The sequence below is a fragment of the Camarhynchus parvulus genome, chromosome 20 (assembly GCF_901933205.1).
Source record: "Camarhynchus parvulus chromosome 20, STF_HiC, whole genome shotgun sequence".
Classification (NCBI taxonomy): domain Eukaryota; kingdom Metazoa; phylum Chordata; class Aves; order Passeriformes; family Thraupidae; genus Camarhynchus; species Camarhynchus parvulus.
In genome coordinates, this window is record NC_044590.1 from 4,512,220 (window position 1) to 4,533,931 (window position 21,712).

General features: G+C 38.8%; 1 protein-coding gene across 2 annotated transcripts in view; it reads right to left on the reverse strand.

Annotated features, from left to right (window-relative positions):
• Positions 1 to 284: 284 nt before the first annotated feature.
• The window catches only part of TAF4 (TATA-box binding protein associated factor 4), a 36,514-nt gene continuing 15,086 nt past the window's right edge, over positions 285 to 21,712 (reverse strand). Inside the window, exons 3-16 of one of the 2 annotated variants that reach the window (XM_030963315.1) lie at positions 15,577 to 15,743; positions 14,727 to 14,846; positions 12,951 to 13,070; positions 12,092 to 12,214; positions 11,554 to 11,643; positions 10,251 to 10,505; positions 9,902 to 10,046; positions 9,289 to 9,403; positions 8,514 to 8,683; positions 7,775 to 7,905; positions 7,005 to 7,130; positions 5,557 to 5,613; positions 5,356 to 5,475; positions 285 to 1,716 (exon numbers count right to left, since the gene is read on the reverse strand). In XM_030963315.1, coding sequence (XP_030819175.1) covers positions 1,549 to 1,716; positions 5,356 to 5,475; positions 5,557 to 5,613; positions 7,005 to 7,130; positions 7,775 to 7,905; positions 8,514 to 8,683; positions 9,289 to 9,403; positions 9,902 to 10,046; positions 10,251 to 10,505; positions 11,554 to 11,643; positions 12,092 to 12,214; positions 12,951 to 13,070; positions 14,727 to 14,846; positions 15,577 to 15,743 — 1,907 coding nt within the window. In that variant the 3' untranslated portion in view covers positions 285 to 1,548. Of the gene's footprint in view, positions 1,717 to 5,355; positions 5,476 to 5,556; positions 5,614 to 7,004; positions 7,131 to 7,774; positions 7,906 to 8,510; positions 8,684 to 9,288; positions 9,404 to 9,901; positions 10,047 to 10,250; positions 10,506 to 11,553; positions 11,644 to 12,091; positions 12,215 to 12,950; positions 13,071 to 14,726; positions 14,847 to 15,576; positions 15,744 to 21,712 lie in introns of those variants that run through there. The other variant, XR_004061328.1, reaches the window with a different exon arrangement.

Sequence of the window (21,712 nt, forward strand, 5' to 3'; positions counted from 1 at the left end):
TCAAATGCCAAGATTGATGAAATCACACACCTACAAAATACTGATAAAACAAAACAGTATAAAAGCATCCCAAAGTGCATCTTCAGCAAACAGTATCCCCTCAAGTAGACTCATCTTTTACTGCACCAAGAAAAATAAATCCAAGTGGAGAAAAGATTTAGAGAGAAAAATACATTAGCAAATACAGATAAATTTGTTTTTAATAAAGGAGTTAATTTTCTTTCAATCCTATATAAAACAATAGCAATTAAAAACTTCATTTTTGAAAGTAAAATATTTACATATGAACAAGTAACTGTGCAAAATTTACATGAAAAAAAAATGGAAAGACAGGATTTCCTAAGAGACAAAATAAAAGGGGTGTAACAGTTGTCAGGTGTTGATAAAAATACTGATCAGCATTCAGTTTACACGCAAGAGAGTTAAATTCTACCATGAGAGTTCACACAAAGAAAGCCAAAGTATTTACAGTCATAAAAGTACTATCAATAGACAATTTAATACAATAACCTCTGAAAATATAAAGAACCAATTAGTATATTTGTAATAAAAAAATAGGTACAAAGAAGGGACTTTGCTCTGGACATCTTTAAAGTAGGCCCACAGCTTGCATACAGTCTTTTAGCAAAATAATTATAGTTTACATAGCCATTTTTATGTTATGTGCCAAAAATTATGTACAATTACTGACAAAATACACCAACCATTTTTCAACACTTGATTCACACTGAGAAAGTCTTTCGATGATTCCTCTCAACTTTTGATTTTATTTAATCTAAGCTTTCACTTTAGCTAAAAAACACAGTGCAAGTAAAATATATTTATGCTGAAAAGGTTTCTCTTTTTTTCCTTTTTTTCCTTTTTTAACTTTACAGCTTTACAAACTATAGCAAATAAAATGCATTTTTACAGATGCTGCTAAAACATTCAGAAGTAACCCTCCTTTATGGGATTTCAGGGCCTCTAATAAGCAATAATGTGATTAAAATTGAGGTTATGTTTAAAATTAACTGTATATCCCTCTAGATTTTGAGCATTTGGGGGAAAGATAAATATTCTTAAAAAATCAGTTTGCTTTGCTAACTGACTGGTTTCAAAAAAAAAAAGCTAAATGAAATGAGGTCATCTGCTGTAGACATATGCCTATGTAATGGATTTAGTTGAATAAAACTGAACTAAAATGAACAATTAATGTTGAAACTGCTACAGGGCTGACAAAGGGTAGCTAGTTATTTGCTAAACGATTCCATCAGTCTTTATATATGGCTTGTTTGGCAAGAAGGCCACTCAATCAAGAGATGAGTTAAAATTTAATTGTCCTTTTATAGTATCCACAGGCCTTGTAAGTATCCTCACTGTTACAGAAATGTATTTCTCTTATACTGAAGAGTTTATTTATAAACAGGAATATAAAACTGTTCCATGTAAAGAGGTGGTTGTTTTTTAAACAATATCCCATTCGCTTGTTACAAAAAGGCGTCATTTGCAAATATATTAAAAAATGTCCTCAGGCGTCTCTCCGTCAAAAATACCTTGATCTTTTCCATTTTACTTAAGGAATGCTTTGTATAGCAATAGTGAATGGCTTGTCTCTCGCTCATTTTCTAAACAAAATATGAGGTCCCTGAGGTTCACCCGCGTTATCCTCTGTCGCGTAAACTGTCTGGTTGTTCCAACTCCAGAGCTGCCTGGGACTGCTGCACTCGAACCAGATCCCTGGGAAACACAAGAACAGGTCAATCAGTCCATGCCTGAAAGCACTCCAAAACTTTTCAGAGAAAATGTGTGACCTAAAAGCTCTACACGGTCAGGTGTTGCTTTGATTTTTTAAAATTTTTTAAGCCTTCTGATGTTTACATTCTTGTAACAAACTTTTTCACTCACTTTTTGTAAGTAACTTATTGTTTTGCATTTTTTAATAGAAGAGGAGAAATCTGATAGACTGTTGGTTTGTTTAATTGGAGAGGCAGCACTTTCACCCTCCAATCCACTGTCACTTTCGGAAATCTATAAATGTCAGAGTCAGAAAGTAAACTTCCGCTTTTTTACCTTAAGGACAGCAGCGTGTGCATGTCGTGTTATTCTGTGTCCTACAGTAACAGTCAGGCAGCTGTACACTACCAGATTTGAGATTTCCTTTTTAATTCTGATTTGTTAACAACAGTTGAACAATCACAAGTTTTCAGTGGCATTCAATACAGACAATAAAGCCCCAAAGAACTGCCTGTGTTTTTAGGAAGGCGCTAAGGACAGGCAATCCCAACAACCAAACCAAACAGAACAGGATTTTTCACAATTCCAGCATACAGATGCCAAAGGCGGCCCTGGAGCTGCGGATGACCTGGGGAGCAGTCCTGTTCCAGGACGGTGAGGCCTTGAATCCATAATCTCCATGGCAGGGTGCTCCCCTTCTGATGAAAACAGCTGTAACCAAGCTCAGGACTAAATTTAGGAGAAGCTTTTCTAGACACAGTCACACATTCCCTAATGACCCCTCAATTCTTCTCCTTCTCTCAGCATCACTCATCCCTCTGGCACACACTGTGAGTTTCCCGGAGTGGCAGGATAAACAGGCATTTTATATTATTATATCAATCACTTATGGAGAAGAAGAAGAAGAAAGCAGAAAGCAGAAGGGAACAAACGAGCGGCACGGAGCGGGCCGGGCCGGGGCGCAGCTGCAGCTCCGCGCAGTGCCCGGCAGATGGCGCGCGCGGAGCGGAATGCGGGCAGCGCCCCAGCTCCAGCCGGGAACGTCTGCGCGCTGCCAGGCGATTTACCGAAATAAAGAATTATTCCGACAACGGGATCCATTCCTAAGGCTCAGCTACACATTCATTTTCCCCTCCAATTTAATTTATTATACTAATGCTATATTTTATTTTTTTAATGAAACTTTTATACTTCGCGACACCAAACACACCCCAGCAGTGAATACTTATCTGCCACTGTGCTTGGAGAATTTTCAAAGTTTTTTCTTAATAAAAACACCCCAAACGTGAAAAAAGCCGAAATTTAGAGTGGTGTATGAGCCATGTGAATAAGCTGTTGAGGTTCCCACTAACAGGTGTGAAAATAATGTATGTAATCAATGAACATTACTGATGATCAAACCAACCTAAACCTGCACTGGAAACGATCACTCTGGGTTAGCAGAACTCTGGGCAGTGCAGGTGAACTTGCTTCACCACAGTGCTAACAGGAAAGTCAGATTTTTGATTCTCATGCATTCTGTTGATCCAGTAAACACCAAATCACTAAAATTCTGTTGTTAGGGCTGCTCAAATGCTGGATTTTCAAGGAAAATTTTAAGCTTTGGACTATTTGGCCATCAAATTTTCACCAGCTTCAGAGGAAATTAGAAGATGCAGGACAGTATTAGATGCTAACTAAATTTTCTCATGTATGATTGCTAGAGAACAGAAAGAATGGCTGGAAGGGGTTTTATTCTTGTTTTAAAAATATTCTTTAGTGAAAGCTCAAGCCTGAGCTCTATTATGTAGACCATAATACTTGAAATGCAAAGGTAAAATTTCAGGAGTCATTAAAGACACAGAATTATGTATAGAATAAGTTAAGAAGCTTTTTGGTAACTTTCAGTAAAATCACATGCATATAAAACTCTCAAACTGACAGCAACCTGTTTTGTTGAATTTGGAAACAAAACAGTGCAATTACTACTTAGAAGTGATTTTACATGTAATTAAGAGTCAGCATTTGTAGACATCAAAAGCTTCCATTTACAAAACTGTGTCTAAGTAACAACAAACCTTATTTTCCACACTTCTTGTAATATGCCTTAACCACAAACTGCATACAAATGGTGACAAGTGGAGCCCAATTTAAAAATGTCAAGTGACACAGCAGCAAAAGCACAGCTGTGAGTATCAGATCAAAGGCAGCTGCTTCTTAATTAAGCAGACAAAAAGACTGGATTTCCAGGGAACCTGTAGTTAATTGGTTAACCAGTGATTAATCTAAGATAACTAAATTAGTCAGATTTAGAAGAAATACAAACAAGTGTTCACAGGAGATGCAAAATACATCCCATAACCTAAGTGACATTAACAGACCATTAAGGTGGCACAGCTGAGCATGCAGGAGTAAGCAATACCAACATTAACTCTGCATGAGGTACTTCAGCATATTCCTCTGAGACAACTTCATTTGTGTACACATCTATCTTTGCAAAGTGCCCCATTCTGTAATTTTCATAATTTTAAACCACATCTATAAACCTTTAATAGAGTCATTTGTCAGCTTATATAAAAACAAGTCTTATTCTCAGTAGCAGACATTTTAGTAAATTTCAAAACTTAAAATTACTTTAAAAGATGCTCAAGAGGCTTGAATTTTTATCAACAAAAATAATATTTACTAGTATTCAGATTTTTCTCTACCATTTTATATCAAGCACATGTAAATTATTGCTTCCAGCAGTTCAGTATAAAACAAGGTGAACTCTTTTGAGGCTTTTCTACGGTATAAATGCTTTAGCACTGAAAGTTCAGAATGCTCATGGAGTAATAAACAGGACTATTAAACTATTACTATTCTGTCACTTGCTATCAGACACAAAACCCCATGGGGGAAAATCCTCAAATTATGAAGAGAGCTTTTGGTCCAACAAATGACAATTTTCAAGAATGTTTTGTTCTTTTTAAACATTAGAGAAATCCCATATTGAATGTCTCATGCAGAAAGCAATTTCATACCATTTCTTGTTTATTAACTTGTTTAGAAATACAGCAGGTAATCATGTACCAGAATGTAAATTAAATGAATCAGACACTGAGCATTCCAATACCTAGTCTGCAGAGAATTTTTTAAAAGACAGATTCAACAGAAGAATATACAGAGGATGTGAAAGAACATCCTGATCAGATGGAACTGGTCAAACTGATCTGCTGTGGAGACACTAAAACTAAGGCCAATCAACTGCTGAAGAGAAAAATTAGGTAAGCTCCTGTAACTTGAAGCTCCTGATGTCAAATTTAGCAGTGACTTAATTCACCCCGCCTACCTCAGCATTACTCTGCACTTCAAGTTAGATTGGTTATAACCACAAAAATTTCCTTCCCAAACTAGAGAGGCCCAAAAAGCTGAGACTTGTTCGATCAGAGATGGTTTTTCTAAGATCCCTCCAGTCCCATGAATCAGGGAATGACCACTCAGATTCTATTCCCTATGCCACTACACGTGCTAAAAATTGATCCTGGCCTTGGAGTGAGCAAATCTGAACACAAAACACTTCTGCTGCTCAGGGAGCTTCCATAAACTGGGGAAAAAGCTCTGAACAGAAAGGTTTGCACAGAGGCTGAGGCAGCAAAACCAAAAGTGACAATTATACTGTACCTCTGTCCCTGATCCAGATCCTGGGGAATCTACTTTCCTTTTCTTCCTGGGACCAATGGCAGCTAACGCAGTCAGGTTGGCATCCCTCTGTCTCATTTGTGCTAGCTCTTGCTGCTGCATCTGTGTGCACCAGAACATGGATGGGTCATTATTTCTCTTTCAACTTCCAAAATAAAAGTTTATGTTAAGCTCAGCACTCACCTCCTTGGCCTTCTGTTTCAACCTAAGCTGTTCTGGATCTTCTTGTCGAGATCGAGACTGTGTTGATAAAGGAGGAGCAGGAGGTGGTTGGAGGAAAAGAAAGAAAAAATAACTCAGTTACAAAAGCAGTTAAAGATTATATATGAAAGCTTTTCTTAAATTTCAGCAGGAAGTGGGGAACACCTATCACTCCCACAGAGGGTAACAGTGGTAAACAACTTCTAGAAAGTAAAAGTTTTCTTTTTCTTAACATTTCTATTTTTGAAATAGGCATCCCATTTTTCTGCTTTGTTAAAGATAGCCAAGGAGTAGACAGGCAATTATGTCTTAAGTGCAATCATTACAAGACACAAATTATAAGACACAAATTACACAGATCTGTGAACTGAATTATACACTTTGCATATGAACAAAGGAATCAGACCTGTACTTTTTGGAACAATTCCTCCCCTTGCTGGGTAACCAAGCACTTACTCAGAGCTGATTTTCTGCTACACCTACACACACAGGTCAGGCTGCAGGCTGAACAAAGTGCACCTGAGTGACCCAAGACCATTTACATCAGCAATGCCCATTTCACTGGGCACCTGCATTCCTTGTGTGTGTCATACTTTCAGAATAATAAAATAATTTAGATTACAAAAGAGCTTTAAGAACATCAAGTCCAGCTGTTTCCCCAGCACTGCCAAGCCCACCACTAAACCATGCCCCCAAGTGCCACATCTACACAATACTTCCAAGGATGGTGACTCAACCACTGCCCTGGGCAGCCTGTTCCAGGGCTTGACAACACTTTGAGTGATGAAATTGCTCTCAATATTCAATCTAAACCTCCCCTGATGCAACTTGAGGCCATTTCCTCTCATCCTATCAAATCCTTAGTGTTGTTAATCCCTTACATTTTTGAGGCCAACAAAAAAATAAATTTGGATTTTGACATTGTCAACTCATGCTGGGTCACAAAACTAACTGAAAACATAGGTTGTTTCGTGAATTATTTCTAGGGTACTCTTATCTAATCACATTCATTCTGTATTCACTGAGTAAAACCACAGTTTAATATTCACATTCATGTTTACATCAACTGCTTCCTATTTATTATATTTCTCCAGTTTGTAAAAATTTTTCTGAATTCTATTTCTAGTCTCTCTCTATTACAGTTAAGAGTACCACCAAGCTATAAAATTCATCTTTCTTTGCCAATGCAAAAACTAAATTTTGAGACTCCTTTTAATTTGGGAATATGCAATGAGAGTGGCAAAGAAGCCGTTTCCCATGCTTTACAATGAAAAGCAAAACTGAGCTCTAGTTAAGAATACATTCATCCAGTTCCATCTTTGAAGATTAGTCTTCCCCTTCATGGCAAGTGTTTTAGAATGAAAAGAAACTCTGCAGTTTTGATGTCAAAAGTGACACTTTGCAAACACGTGTGAAAGCCGAGCACTTGCCTTTGCTGCGCGCATTAAAATTTCCCTTTCTTGTTCATCTTTACGCTGCTTTTCTATTTGATCAAGTTGTTCAAAGAACTTGAGCTGTGCCCGAACGTCACTTGCTTGTTCATATCTTTCATCATCCTGAAAATACAGCAAATACATTTCTCATTACTCCCTTAAAAACAAAGCTGTTAACTTGTACTGTGCTGGGGAAGAACATACACATTCAAAGCTCCAATGCTCACTTTGTCCTTTTCAGACAAATAGTAGGAGTATATTTACACCAGTCAAACCAGGTAGAACTCGTAAAGGCATTTTGTTCTATTCCATGAATCATCAGATTTTGACTTCTAAACTAATATCATCACAGCTTTAACCTCTCAAACATATTTCACAGAGCTGTGTGGTTTTTTAAACACTGCTCAGGCATTTGCATCTATTAGGAACACACATCTGTCAGATAGCAGTCTCCTGGGAATTCAAAGCAGTGCTTTTATCTGTCTGACTCTACAATCATTCACACACTAAACATTTGACATAATAAATAAAGGGGAGGGCACAGCTTCTCTGCATTTGTTTTTAAACCATTTTGTATATGCGAGCTGAAAAGCTCCAGTCACCCATGTGTATTAATAGCTTAATGGAAGGTGAATCAGTCAAAGAGAATAAACAACCTGATTTCACAGAAAAAAGAACACCTGAACTCCTGCATTTACAGTGAACACCACAGCCGGCTGAATTTGTGCAATTTTTGCCATTTGATTTGAGCAACTAAATACAGTTACCTTGTAGGAAATATTCCTTTGTTGAGCAGTCTCTGATAGTTTTTCCACGAGGTTTTGTAGTCTTTGTTGTGTAGCATGTGATACGTAGCTAACTACATCAGGATGGATTTCTGTTATTCCATGTTTTTTACCTACAATGAGAACACAAGTGGGTTGCAAAAAACCATTTTACAATACAACTAAATATGAGTAAAATCTCAGTCACAGAAATTTAAATCCCCTTTTCTAAATATGATTTGCAGGTTTTTCTCAGACAAGGATTAAACAGGAAATTACACATACATTAAAATTCATATTAGTTTAACAAAATTGACAATCTATTAATAAATGCTGTGTACTGTAGTGTGACAAAGAATTCAAGATTGCTTTTTGTTCCACCATCAATTCTAAATTACTAAGTAAAGCTGATAAAAGTGCTTCTGGACTTGTTTCATTGTTTGTGTCATGCTTGATACACCTTATCAGTTTATACAGTCAGACTTTCAGCCAGATTGAGTAGTTTTGATGTTGAATTGCCATCACTTTAGAAGGCAAATCTATGTTTGCTATTCCTTGGTACTATTCTACTTTCATAAGACAAATGATTTCCCACAAACATCTGAATATACCAGAAAATACCAGAAGGTAATGACTCCAGCAACTTTTAATTATTCAAAGCAATTTCTTTGGAAAATGCCTTTGATTAAACCTAAGAGTAGTGAAATTTGTTTTTATTAATGTTCAAGATAAAGGAACATACCTATTTCTAATATCCTTCTTTGTAAAGGTGCTGGGAAAAGGAAGGTTTCGTCTTTACAGGACCGTGTTAGTGTGCCCACGAGCTCAGAGTTTGTTGCCAATATCCGAGCACTTTCTTCTGACAGGTTGACTCCAGCCATTGATGCAACATCATTAATGTCATCATCATCCCTTAAAGGAAGGAAAATTTATTATAATCATAACATTTAGTGCTTATCTGCACACACTGCTATGATACCACAGCTGCACATAATGAATTCCACCATAAACCTGAATAATTAGTTGTACATTTTATTTGCTTTTGTGATATAATAAAATACAACTCATTTGTTTGTAAATGAGAAATTATTGCTTTGACTTCAAAGAGTACTAATTTTGTACTTCCTGTTTTTTCCAAGATCCTTTCTCTTATGTAATGTTTCACCACCTTGAGAAACAAGAGACCAGACGAATCACTACTACAAAACAGCAATAATCTGCCCTCACCACCAAGACAGGCTGTACCTCACCAAGTAACTCAACCAGAGCTGGGAGAAGTGAAGGAATGAATTCCACTTGCTTGTCTGGGCAGGAATTGTTTATGAGGTTTAGTGCCAGCTAAATGCCAAAACCAGTCTGGCACGAGTATGTCCAGTGCTGTTTGTTGAAGTCTTTAATGAATAAGCAAACCTGCGCCCAGAAAATCCACCTGAGGGTTATTGTGAGTTTCCCCAGATGGATTCAGCACCAGGAAGGTCTGAGTTCAGCTGCCCAAGCACAAACATACAGTTCCTCACCTAAAAGAGCCTCCCCCAGGTTCTTTCAGTTTATTCTTCTGAGCAGCAGCTACTTGTGTCGAAACAGTGGCAATAGCTTTGTTTCCAGGTAATACTGCTGGTTTTACCACAGGTACTGCAAAAAGACAGACAGGATTTGTACTCCATCAATAAGAGTGCACACATGCAAGCCAGTCACAAGTAGTTATGGTAATAGGTCTGGTACAAAGAGTTGACCTCAATGGCTTCTGTCAGCATTTCACCCAGGTAAAAATTCCCACACAACTCCAGCAGCCAAACCATTTCTCTGTCAATGCTGCCCTGATAGATCTGTACCCCCAGCCACTATGGCACTACACAGTGGAAGATTTTAGCAGTAGTACAAAAAGGGCACTTATGAATTAACATTCATAGAACCACAGAATGGTTTGGGCAGGAAAGGACTTTGAGGATCATCTTGTTCCAACCCCTCCGACACCTTTCACTAGACCAGGTTGCTCCAAGCCCCATCCAGCCTGGTGTTGAACACTTCCAGGAATGGGATATCAACAACTACTCTGGGCAAGCATTACCTGAAGTGTGGTTTAGGGATTGCTACCAAATATGGCATATCACAAGTATCTTGACCTCTTACCTGTCTGCAGTTGATTCAGTTGGATTTGAGGAGTGGTGAGCATGATACGACTGTGTGGTTGCCGCAATGCCACCATGGGTGTCTGTGTCAACGTTACTTGTGGAGGCCTTATCAATGCCCCTGCTTTTTGAGACTGTTGAATAACCTGCAAATAATAAGGAAAAAAAAAAGAACTGTAAATAATCTGAGAATCAGGTGGCAAGAACAAACGCTAAGAGCACTTTAACCAAGATGCAATTTAAGTTATACTTTTTTTATCAGATCTTTGATTGAGCCAAACCACCAACTTGAGAAGTACTATCAAAAAAACCCCTGTGCAATAACCAACGCTGCACTCCAGCTCACATACCAGTGGCGTGGACTGCCCTTGTTTACTGACACCAACTTGTGTGGGCTGAGTGAGGCTGATGACAGGTTGCTGGAGGGTACTGGTGACAGTGGCAGTGGCCTTGCCCGCTGTGCGCTGCACCGAGGAGCTCAGCAGCACAGACGTCACCGACGGGATCGTGGCTATCGTTGCCTGCGTCGTGGGCTGCTGCTGCTGGCTCTGCTGAATGAAAGCTGCAGAGTCTGGTGTTAACTGTCTCAAGGCAGGTAAACTCCTCTGAAAAGGGGAAAGGAAAGAGTTTGGTTGAGTTGTTTAATCCTGGCTCACACAATATTAATTGTAAAGAAGTGATGTGTTTTGTTTCAGTCCATTGGATCGGTCTGTGTGCACCTGAGGAAAGGTGAGCACACAGAAATACCAACCTGCTCCTATTTAATAAGCGGGACAGAGGGACAATACCTTTTGGATATCATGGGCATCTAGGCTATGCAGCCTACCTGGAACCCCTGGTATGTATTTAACAACCCAAGCCCATGCTGCCTTCCTTGACTGTTGTCCTACAGCTTAGAAGTTACACTGGAACACCAGGGAAGATTTCAGAATAGCTCAACAGAGACCAGAGTGTTTTGGTGGCTTCTTAAATTAGTCGTTTTCTTATGGCAACAGTTTTTGTCCTCAGGAACGGCTCAAGGTTGAACAAGCATTTAAGAACCCAGAAATGTCAACACACACCTACAACTCCATCCCATAATCATACATTAGTCAAGCAGTTACATTCTTATAATTCAGTGCTGTTGTATTTTCACTCATTTCACTGATGGTAAATGTTCTGCAATAAATACTATTTTGAGATTTGCTGAACTACTATAAAATTTATGTCAAATGTGATTTATCATTGGGAGATGACAAATTTCCTGCTTCTCCAAACCAGTTTACAGCACAGGCAAAACTTCCCCAGAAGGTACGATTGCTATATCACTGAATCCCTTTGCTTTCTAAAACTAAAAAGAGAGCAATAAATCAATTCATAGGTTTGTGGCTTAAGTCATGGAAAAAAAACTTTCCAGATTTCTCAAAAGAGCTACTACGTGTCACCATGGTAGAAGTTACAATACTGACTGTGCCAATGAATCACAGTAACAAACTCTAGGAACTAAAACACAAAAAGTATTTTTTAAGGGAGCAAAAGCCTAACCAGGCACCATTTAAAACTTCCTTTAACTTAATTTTGGAATTCCACCTATAATGGCAAAGGATGTGCTTGTGTTCATTGCAGCTGATATATCAGCACAGATTTAAAGGAAGAGTAGTGAAGATCAGTTACCTTCAGGAAAGGCACAAGGTAAGGTTGAGGTGAAGAATTAAGTTCTCTGTAGAGCCTACTGGTAAAATCTTCTGGTTCAATTTTTCCATCCTTCAAAACAGAAAACTCAAATGAACAAACTTGTAGAAATTAATTTTTATAACTATCCAACACTGAAAAAAAGATTAAGACTTGGGAACACACGAAATTAGGTAGTTTTATCATCTCTCACTATTTTTAGTTACCCGTAGCTTTATGGTAGTAACCAACTTTACTACAAATTTCAAGTAATAAGATCTAAAGACCTCTGGTTACTGCATGATGGAATACACAAAACCATAACTTAAAGGTTGCTAACAAGTAGGCTAAGCAATACTAGCATTCACTCTATAAATATTAAAAATGTCAAGCTTCTATATTAGCATCAGGCAAGGATTTGATTTAGCCCAAATTTTATAAACTCCAGCCACTGAATTAAAAAAAAAACACAAAAAAACTAGTTTTGAGGCTGAATTTGCCCAGATGCTGTATTTAGCAACTTCTGATGAACTTTTCTTACCAGCAGACTCTGTACTAATTCCTTCACGTTAGCCGCAGTCTCTGAGGACTGTTTTCCAGATGATGCCAGTTTTATTAATGTGGACAGAAAGTTTTTGCATTTTTTCACATTTTCCATAGTTTCCTGAGAAGGAAGGGTAAAAGGAAAACAATCAGAGAAAGGAAGACAAACTCCTCTTAATACATGATCTGACCATATACTCCATGAAATAATGTCCTTTAGTTCATCAGTACAGAGTAATATTTATACATACATGTCCCTCACATTAAAACATAACGGACTGAGATTATAATTTTTCTTCATATACTCATATATATTGTACATTTTTGTTACCAAAACTTAAGGAATTGTGATTCTTTATGAAATGAGGAAGCACCAAGTATTTTAAGAATGGCACCTGGTACATGGGAAATACATGTTTTAGCAGGACAAAAAATAGTAAAGCTGTTGTTTCACAGTGCACAGTACAAGGATTCTCCCTGGATTTTGCAATCCTGGAAACATGCAGTTTGAATCAATCAGTGCCAACTGCTTATCCTTTCTTATAGTGATTCTCCTCTACAGTGCTGAACAATTCACTGTTCTATAAAATACATCTAATGTATTTTTTAAATGAGTGCTTTAATACTGTTACAGAAACAAAAACGCTTTGACACCTATCAAAATTCAAGTGACCTGTACCCACACCTTGTAAATTATATGGTTCTATTAAAGTTTACCTTTTCAAGGTCAACAGCTCACAGGATTCCTGCATCTTTACTAATCTCCACTCCCATCTGTGTTTACAAGTATATGTATATATGCACACCATGCATATGTGAGTGGACAAAAATAGATATTACATTTCTCAGAATCTTACTGTGGCAGCAGTGGAGGTGGCCGTTGTCCCTTGCACTGTTCTCTGAGGAGTTCCAGTTTGTACAGCTGTTGCTGTCCCCAACGTGGTTGTTTGTGCAGTACCACCCAGAACGATCTGAGGCTGCAGAGAATAAAAACACAAGATTATTTTCCGTGGAATGTCCCAAGAGCCTGTTTTCCTGAGCCATCCAACAGAAGACGAGGCACAGGGCAGTAGAACACCTTTCACAGCTGCTATAAATAAGTTGCTCATGCTCTGGTGCAGTGGAAGGAAACGGCCACCAGATGGCACTAAAAACTTTCGGAACGGGAATTCCAAAAGTTGATTAAAAATTGCGCGATTTTTGGTCACTGAATAAAACACCATAAACATAATCTCAGCCAGTGGGGTTCCAAAACTCAGCTAAAACAAGTGCTGAATTCCTGTGAATTCAATTTATCTTTCTGACTGTTTTATTAAATGCCACTTCCAAAGGCAGGAATTTCTAAAAAGGCACAACTGACACAAAAGCTTTGGTCTTATTGAGGTCTTTGTGATAAACAACAGGACAAAACATTTTTCTAGTTTTGTAGACAAATTGGTAATTTCAAGTAGAAATATCAGCTCCAAAGAATCACAATTATAAGCAAGATCCTCTCACATACACAGCTCATTCATGGGCTTCCAACAGTCTAATTATTAACAGTAACCCAGTCTGAGAGACAAATGCCTACCAAGCTACAACTGACACTCAGAATGTTCACAAATAATTTGTAAACTTGCTCTTTATATAAAGATGCACCAAAAAAAAGAGGCTCCCCTGCTGCCAGAGCTAACTTTATTGGTATTTTGGAAGAAACTAAGGGAGATAAGGATTTCATTTGTCTCTTTTTTTTTTAAATCAGGATAAATTAAGTCCATGGTGTGCTCATTACAGCACAAAATATGCAGATGGAATGATGGTAGGGTTTTTTTTTGTCCTGTATAACAGCAGCGCAAATTAAGGAGACTCAGTTAGGTAAATTAACTCTTAGATCTAGAAAGATCACTGGCATAGGGAAAGGCTCTCTGAGGGGAAAAAGGTTAACTGGATGCATAGCAAAACCTGCATGTTTTAAATTAAAACTCTCTAATCCTGTCTACTCGAAGGATGAAGAAAGCACAATGAGACAGATTAAGCGACAGCAATCATATTGTATCACTGCTGCCTGGAAGCCATGTGGAGAATTTCACACTCTTGCACTGTTTTTTAAACTCTTGACATCTCAAAAAAATGTCCAAGCAAGCCCAAAATAAATAGAGGCCAGCCCAGACTGACATCAGTCTCTCTGTGAGTTATCAGTCTCCAGAATGACACAGACCAAAGCAGACTCATGTGAAAGGGAGAAGGCTTCAGGAAGAGAAGGATGTCAGTGAAGTCATCTTTGCAATTGTAAATTTTGCTGCAGAATTCAGAGGGATGCAGATCCACCACAGGAATAACAACACAGCCCAAAACCCAAGGGGAATTCTTGTCACCTCCTTTAAGCAGAAAGCATAAAGGTGTTTCATTTCAGTCAGTTCTGTGACCGTACAAACTACAAACACAATACCTTTAAATGGAGATATGTATAGGTGTAATATGAAATAACACCAATATACATATAAAAAATTATACCTGTACATCCAAAATATGCACTGAGACCTGCAGATGTTTTAGAAAGGTTAATTCAGAAGGCATTTCTTCCCTGCACTGAGCAATTGCATTTCCTGTGTGCCTGGCAGTCTCAGGCACACATCTGTTCCCTACACACTCACTTGCACAACCGGGGGCCGCTGTAGCGTGGTCGTGGGTTGCACTGTTGTTTGAGCCTGAGACACTTGCTTGATGATAGTAGTTGGTGTCACCTGTCGTGCAATAATGGGTGTTCCTGGAGCCTGGGAAAGAGGGGAAAAGAATCATAAACATATCAGTGCCTAGAGTTAAATATCAACTGCTCTATCTAGTGTTCTGATTCTGCATTATTACAAATAGCAAAGAATGCATCTGAAGCACTACAGAACCCCAAGAAGGATTTTCAGTCTTGAACTTAAAGCAACTGTCAAAATCTTGGTGTATGTGTATCCACATCAATTTTTTTCTTTTAGTCTTGTATTTTTTCTGGGGAGAAGAGTTGTACACATTAACCATATATGGTCTCCTTTATATCAAAGTTTTCAACTTAATGAGATTCAGATATATAAAAATATTTTTGATGAGTAACAGCCAAGCTGTAACAGAATTAGGAACACAATGCAATGCCTATGCCTTGTGCAAAGTAGATTTAGATTAGCTATTTGGAAGAAATTCTTGGCTCTGAGGGTGATGAGGCCCCAGTACAGGTTGCCCAGAGAGGTGTGGACTCCCCATTCCTGGAAGTCTTCCAGGCCAGGGGCTGGGATGGGGCTTGAAGCAACCTGGTCTAGTGGAAGGTGGCCCTGCCCATGTCAGGAACTGGATGAGCTTTAAGGCCCCTTCCAACAGCTTTCCAACACAAAGAATTCTGAGATTCTATGAATCTATAAACAGTCTGCACATCCCAGTTAGATCTATGGTTTCTTCACTAGTATCACACCTTAATTCATCCTGCACAAAACAGTTTTTAGCAGCACAGCTTGCTGGACTGACCTGCACTGTGGATATCTGCACTGGGGGTGCACTGGTTGGTGTAGCAGGACGAGGAGTCAGAGTGTTCTGAGGCTGAGACTGGGCGTGTGCCTGGGCCTGCATCTGTGCCAGGGCTTGCTGGGGGATCATCAGCAGCTGCCCGTTCTCACTGCGCACCAGCACCATGCCTGCAAAACACAGAGTGGTCAAGAACACATCTTTGCAAATATCAAAGAACACACTTTTCTGTTTGTTTTTTTGTAATTCAAGTTGGGTACATATGGAATTAATGTACTGCTGAAGGACTAGGCAGCTAGCAAGAGAGGTTTAGAATAAAAGTCAAATACCCAGCTGCATTATGGTATTTTGTCTAGAACAGCATAATTTCAGAAATACTCTATTTAAATGCTTAGTATGGTGTGCATCAGAACACAGTGAGGTGTATCTGCCCCAGTCACAAATATTCCATGTGACTAGAAGCTAAAATGATCCTGTAAAAATCCTACCTGCTCTTTACTAAGAAATTTGTTTTATGAGACACTCCAAATAGAAGAAAATCCTGCCATTACGCAAGATGCCTGTTAGTTTGTCTTTAAGAGGGGAAGAAAAATAATCAAACCTAGGCTTCACCATCAACAGCAACACAATTGTCTAAGTTCTAAATTAATTTCCCATAACCAATTTAGTAATGAAAGTGGCTATAAAATCATAATCTCTCTCATGTGCATCAGCAACAGACTGCACTGTGCCATGTTACACCCCAAATGAAAAATAAAACAGAGAGGGAAATGAGGAAGTCATTCCCTGCTCAGTCACTCAGATCAATACACTTAACCCCACTGGGTAGCTGTAGGGAACCAGAATTTAACAGGCACAATTTCAGATGTGATTTTCTCTTCCTTGAAGGCACAAACAGGATCTGGACAACATGAACGGTGTGCCAAGAGCTCCTTCATTCAGCTTGCCTCACTCACTCCCCGAGAGCCTCAGGACCTCATCAGCTCTGAAAAAGCCACCTAAGGAAACAAACTGGGCACTCAAAATTAGTTGGCTTTTCTGAGCAGCGACAGGAAGAACCTTCGCCATGAAAATCAAGAGGCACTAGTGAAATCAGAAAGTTTTTCTTAAGTGTTGTTCAGTGAATCAAAAGCCCATACACACTCCCCAACAGTATCTGGAGATGTGGTCTATTGCATCTCAGAGCATGACTACTTCAAAAGAATCAAGCTTTTATTTGCTTTTCTATTCTGGTGAAGTGCTGAAATGATTACAGACAACGCCTTAAACAGTTTTCTTGGACAGTTTTACAAGTAAACTGCAAAAATTCATATACTGATTTCTAAAAAAATCAGTTCAGTAGAAAAGCCTTAGTTGATTTGCCCCTAATTTTTTCCTTACACTCTCTACATTAACTCTCTTTTAATGAAGCAGAGTCACACAGAGATGTTAAACTAGTTTACATCCAAAATGTGACTTTCCATCACAACTTTTTTAAAAGTGTTAAGGTGGGACCCACAAAGTGCTATGGACAAGTGTTATATCTAGAAACAAATATCCTCAAAGTGTTTTTCTGTAGGAAAGGAGGAGGGGGAGAAACTTATTTATTATCCTGCAGATTGTAGAAGTAAATACTCTTTGTTCAGCTGTCAGGTCCAAAAAACTATTTTCCAAGCCATTCCAAAAGTAAGGTTTCTTCTCCTTATGTAACTTATATAGGAAGAAGTATTTCCTTTAAAACAGCAAAGGCACACACCACCATCTCCACCGTATCTTAGGAGAACTAAAACACCTTAATAGTGAACACAGAGCTTGATCCTCTGGGCTGCTCATCAGAACCATCACTACATTCTCAGCATCAGCCTAACCCTATGGGGAGGGGGTTACTGACAAAAGACAGAGAAACTGAACATACTAAAGACTACAGAATGACCTGCTACTACATCAATCTCATTCCTGCACCAAAAGAACCTGGCATCCTCTTCAATGTGCACACATAAGATCATGGGAAATGAACTCACATTGCCCATTTTTGTCATCCCACATAATGATCAGCTGAAGCAGCTAAATGCTGAATCAGTTGAAATCGTCAATATTATTATAAACTAAATCATCAGTACAGTGGAAATCTGATTAGAGGAACTATTTTCAAGTCAACACCAAATATTAAGGTTTTTGAGTACTTAGTTTCTAGCAACTGAAAAGGTCCCATGCAACTGCCTATGCCTGAGCTTTCAGAAGTCCTTAAATGCCACAGAACTACACTGACACCCCACAACAAACCCTTTTTCCTAAAATTCAGCAGTTTAGGAGTTCCCTAAGGTATCCTAAAGTTAATGTGCCATCCAAATTCTTCAAAGAGTTCTAGATTTTTCCCTTACAGAAGCGACATTAGAAATACTAAGCCTAGTTTTGGATGGAGGGGTGTGTTTAAACCTCTTTCTCAGTGTAAAAGTGACTGAAGTTATTTGAAAGCACCAAGCCAAAGCAGCTCCCCTGCAGATGAGATCTTTACAGCATCAGGCAGTGGCCCAGAGCTCTGTGATACCTGTTCCTGTCTCCAGCTCAGCAATGAGTCTGCACCACACACCAACACAGCAGTATGGTCAGCTTATTGCTTTGCTCCCCAAAATGTGAATGAGGACAGAGAAAAGATGGGAAATAACCACAAAGTGAAAGTGCAATACCCCTGAAGTGCAAGCACAACATCTGAACAATGAAATATTCTCCCTGAGCTACATGCAAAATTAGAACATGCCTACACATTAACATAGCACAACTGCTCAAACAGACAGCTGAAAAGCATATTAATGTGAGCTTTAGAAAACATATCAAGAAAGTTCAATTTTTGGCAGCAGACAGACAAAACAATCATTTGTAATTCAAACCCTGACTCTAAGCACTACCCTGTTAGATTTCTAACTCCAGGAAGTCTGAAGTACTTCTTTCAAGTATTGAAGTCATAATAAAAAAGTAACTCGTACAAAGCCACATTTATATCTGTCGTTATTTAAATAGTTCTTTCATTCCCACTCAAATTTGATACACAGTTATTTTTAATTTATATAGTTTCTAACATGTCATTAAGGCAGCCTCTACCACTGATAAATTCCTGTACACACAAGGCTACATACAAACATAAAGACAGTTACTACCATCTGCACAAACTTTAATCACAGTATGATTATATGAGACATTTTACCTGCTTGGAATGTTAGCTTGTTGGTGTCTGGGTGACTTTGGAAAAGGTGTAAAAATTCAGAATGTGATGAACTTGAAATTTGTGTGCAGAAATTCTCCAGTACTACAGTGTGCAGGCAAGGAACACAAAACACACCTCTAGCTTGATGGGAATTCTTTAAAAAGGGAGATGGAGCTGCTCTCTGAGCTTCTGTCCCTACAGTCCAAGTACAAACTCTTTTCCAACCCAATTAGCTAAAAAAGGAACTCACTAACCCAAAACTATACCCAAGCTGGCATTAAGTGGATTTTCAGTGAAGTTCAGAGGGGTCGTTGGAGATAACTCAATTATGAATTAAAAACAAAAGTCCCATTTATCTCCTACTTTTAAACAAAATCATTGTGGGACTGTAACACCCCCTCTCCCCATCCATACATGAATCTCAGTTAACAATTCGTGACAATGAAGAAGAGGAAGGGCTGACAGCCACATGTGTAGAAAAAGAAATTTCTTTCCAAAACTTACATTTTAAATATTTAAACACAGGTAAGTATCATAACCTCAAACTCCAATGTATAAGGCTGCAAATGCTGAATGAACCAGGTCAGAACTGACACCAGGTAGTAGAAGACAGCTAGAACTGTATAACTTATCTCACTGTTTCAATTAAATTCAGCAACATATTTAAAGATGGAAAACATCTTTCTGTTTTATCAATCAGGTTTTTGTTTCTGGATTAATGGATTAATTACTGCTTGAGATCAAACAGCTAATAAACATCACTGGAAATGTTCAATTAGAAAAAGGTGACAATGAAACCTGGCCATTTTAAATATCTTTCTGCCTTCTTTTTCTTAGAAAGTCTGATCACGTGTACTCTAAAATCATATTCACTATTAAAAATGCAAACATTCAAGAATTCTTTCCAAGTCTCTCATTAAAAAACTAATTAAAATTAAAATTAATTACCATTTTTGTTAGAAGTTAGATGCTTAAGAGAATCCTGAAAGAGGTTCATATTTGAGTTTGAATTAAACAATTCATCATGGCTCCAAATGAAGGATTAACAAACTTAGTTGGCTGTTTCTGATGCCAGAAAGACTTGTGCTCCTGACCAGCACAATGGTCACCTCACGTGTTCTTGCAGTGAAGACCTTCCCAAATCCATCCTGTTTACAACAATGTTCAGGATGGAAAATGCCATCATTATGTGATGTAGTTGCATGATTCTGCAGGGTCATCTTTGCCTCTTGCTTATTTGTAATTCCATTTGCTAATGACATTTCCATTTATAAATAAGTGTTGTGCTTTGGGGTTTTTTCTTTGTTAGTGTTTTTTTCAATTAATAAAATGTGTAAAATCATGCACTGTAATAAAAAGTGAAGAGTTCTGGCCATTGGACATATCAGAAAAACACAAACCAGGCTTTTTTCTCTAATACTTCCCTCTTCCTTATTTCTTTGAAACATGGCTTGGTTTAACAAAGACTAAAAAAAAATTAACAGAATGATAAGGAAGACTAATAAAGTATTCTGTAGCCTTTGCAGACCATTCTGATTACCTGTGTAATTCCACACACATACAACTTTCTTACTAGAGAATCCCTACATGCACAAAACAAACCAAACTAAAACAGTTTCCTTTGTTACCAGTTTTTACTGGTAGATCTTGATCAGTAATATTTATAGGAGCTGGACTTTCCAGTGAGGGAGATAAAACCACCTGCAGACACAGCAGCACCTTCAGATCAGTGTTCTGAGGAAGTGCACAGTCCAGCAGTGTCACCTCTGACAGCCACACCCAGCAGGAGGCCACTCCAACAGCAGCATGTCCCAGTGTCACCTCAGGACAGTGCTCCATAGCCCAGTGTCACCCCTCAGGATAGTGCTCCATAGCCCAGTGTCACCCCTCAGGATAGTGCTCCATAGTCCAGTGTCACCTCCAGGATAGTGCTCCATATCCCAGTGTCACCCCTCAGGATAGTGCTCCATAGCCCAGTGTCACCCCTCAGGATAGTGCTCCACAGCCCAGTGTCACCCCTCAGGACAGTGCTCCATAGCCCAGTGTCACCCCTCAGGATAGTGCTCCATAGCCCAGTGTCACCTCCAGGATAGTGCTCCATAGCCCAGTGTCACCTCCAGGATAGTGCTCCATAGTCCAGTGTCACCTCCAGGATAGTGCTCCATAGCCCAGTGTCACCTCCAGGATAGTGCTCCATAGCCCAGTGTCACCCCTCAGGATGGTGCTCCATATCCCAGTGTCACCCCTCAGGATAATGCTCCATATCCCAGTGTCATCCACCCAAACTATGGGGGACACACTGAGGGACTCCCTCTCCAGTTAGCAAGCACCTAATGGGAAGACACAGCAAGGTGTGCTCATGCTTCTCACAGGGCTTAACAGTGTACAAGGACCAAACTCCTGCCTGTGAAATACAAACCCTACACAGGATCCTGATCTGAAGTGACATCATCTGTCACTATCTGATCCCAAGTGACATCATCTCTCTTTCTGATGCACACACTCAACAGAAGAACAGAAGGTGCAAGCTTACAGATATTGCTTGTTACCCACAATGTAGTTCATGGTTAATCCAGATCAAATCAGAACCATTACTAATCTAGACTTTCAATAAGTTGTGTTTTTCTGAGACATAACAGAAGAATTAACGGATGTATGATCTTGAAAGTGCATGGAGAATATCCTTTCTTAGTCTCCTGAGGAAATTCTCTTCTTAAAGTAAAAAGGTAACTATAAACTTCCCAAGAAAAACTAATTGGGGTCAGGAAGAGCTGTTAGGCAGTGAAGAATCAGTAGACACACATGCTGGTGTTCAGAAAGAATGTCCAAGCCTGAAAGAATAACCAGAGGACTGATGCTTCTGGTGTAGAAAACCAAAGTCCCTACAAACATCTCTAGAAAAGGAGGTTATTGATCATACAGTGCACTGACATCTGACAAACCTTCAAATCCTAACTA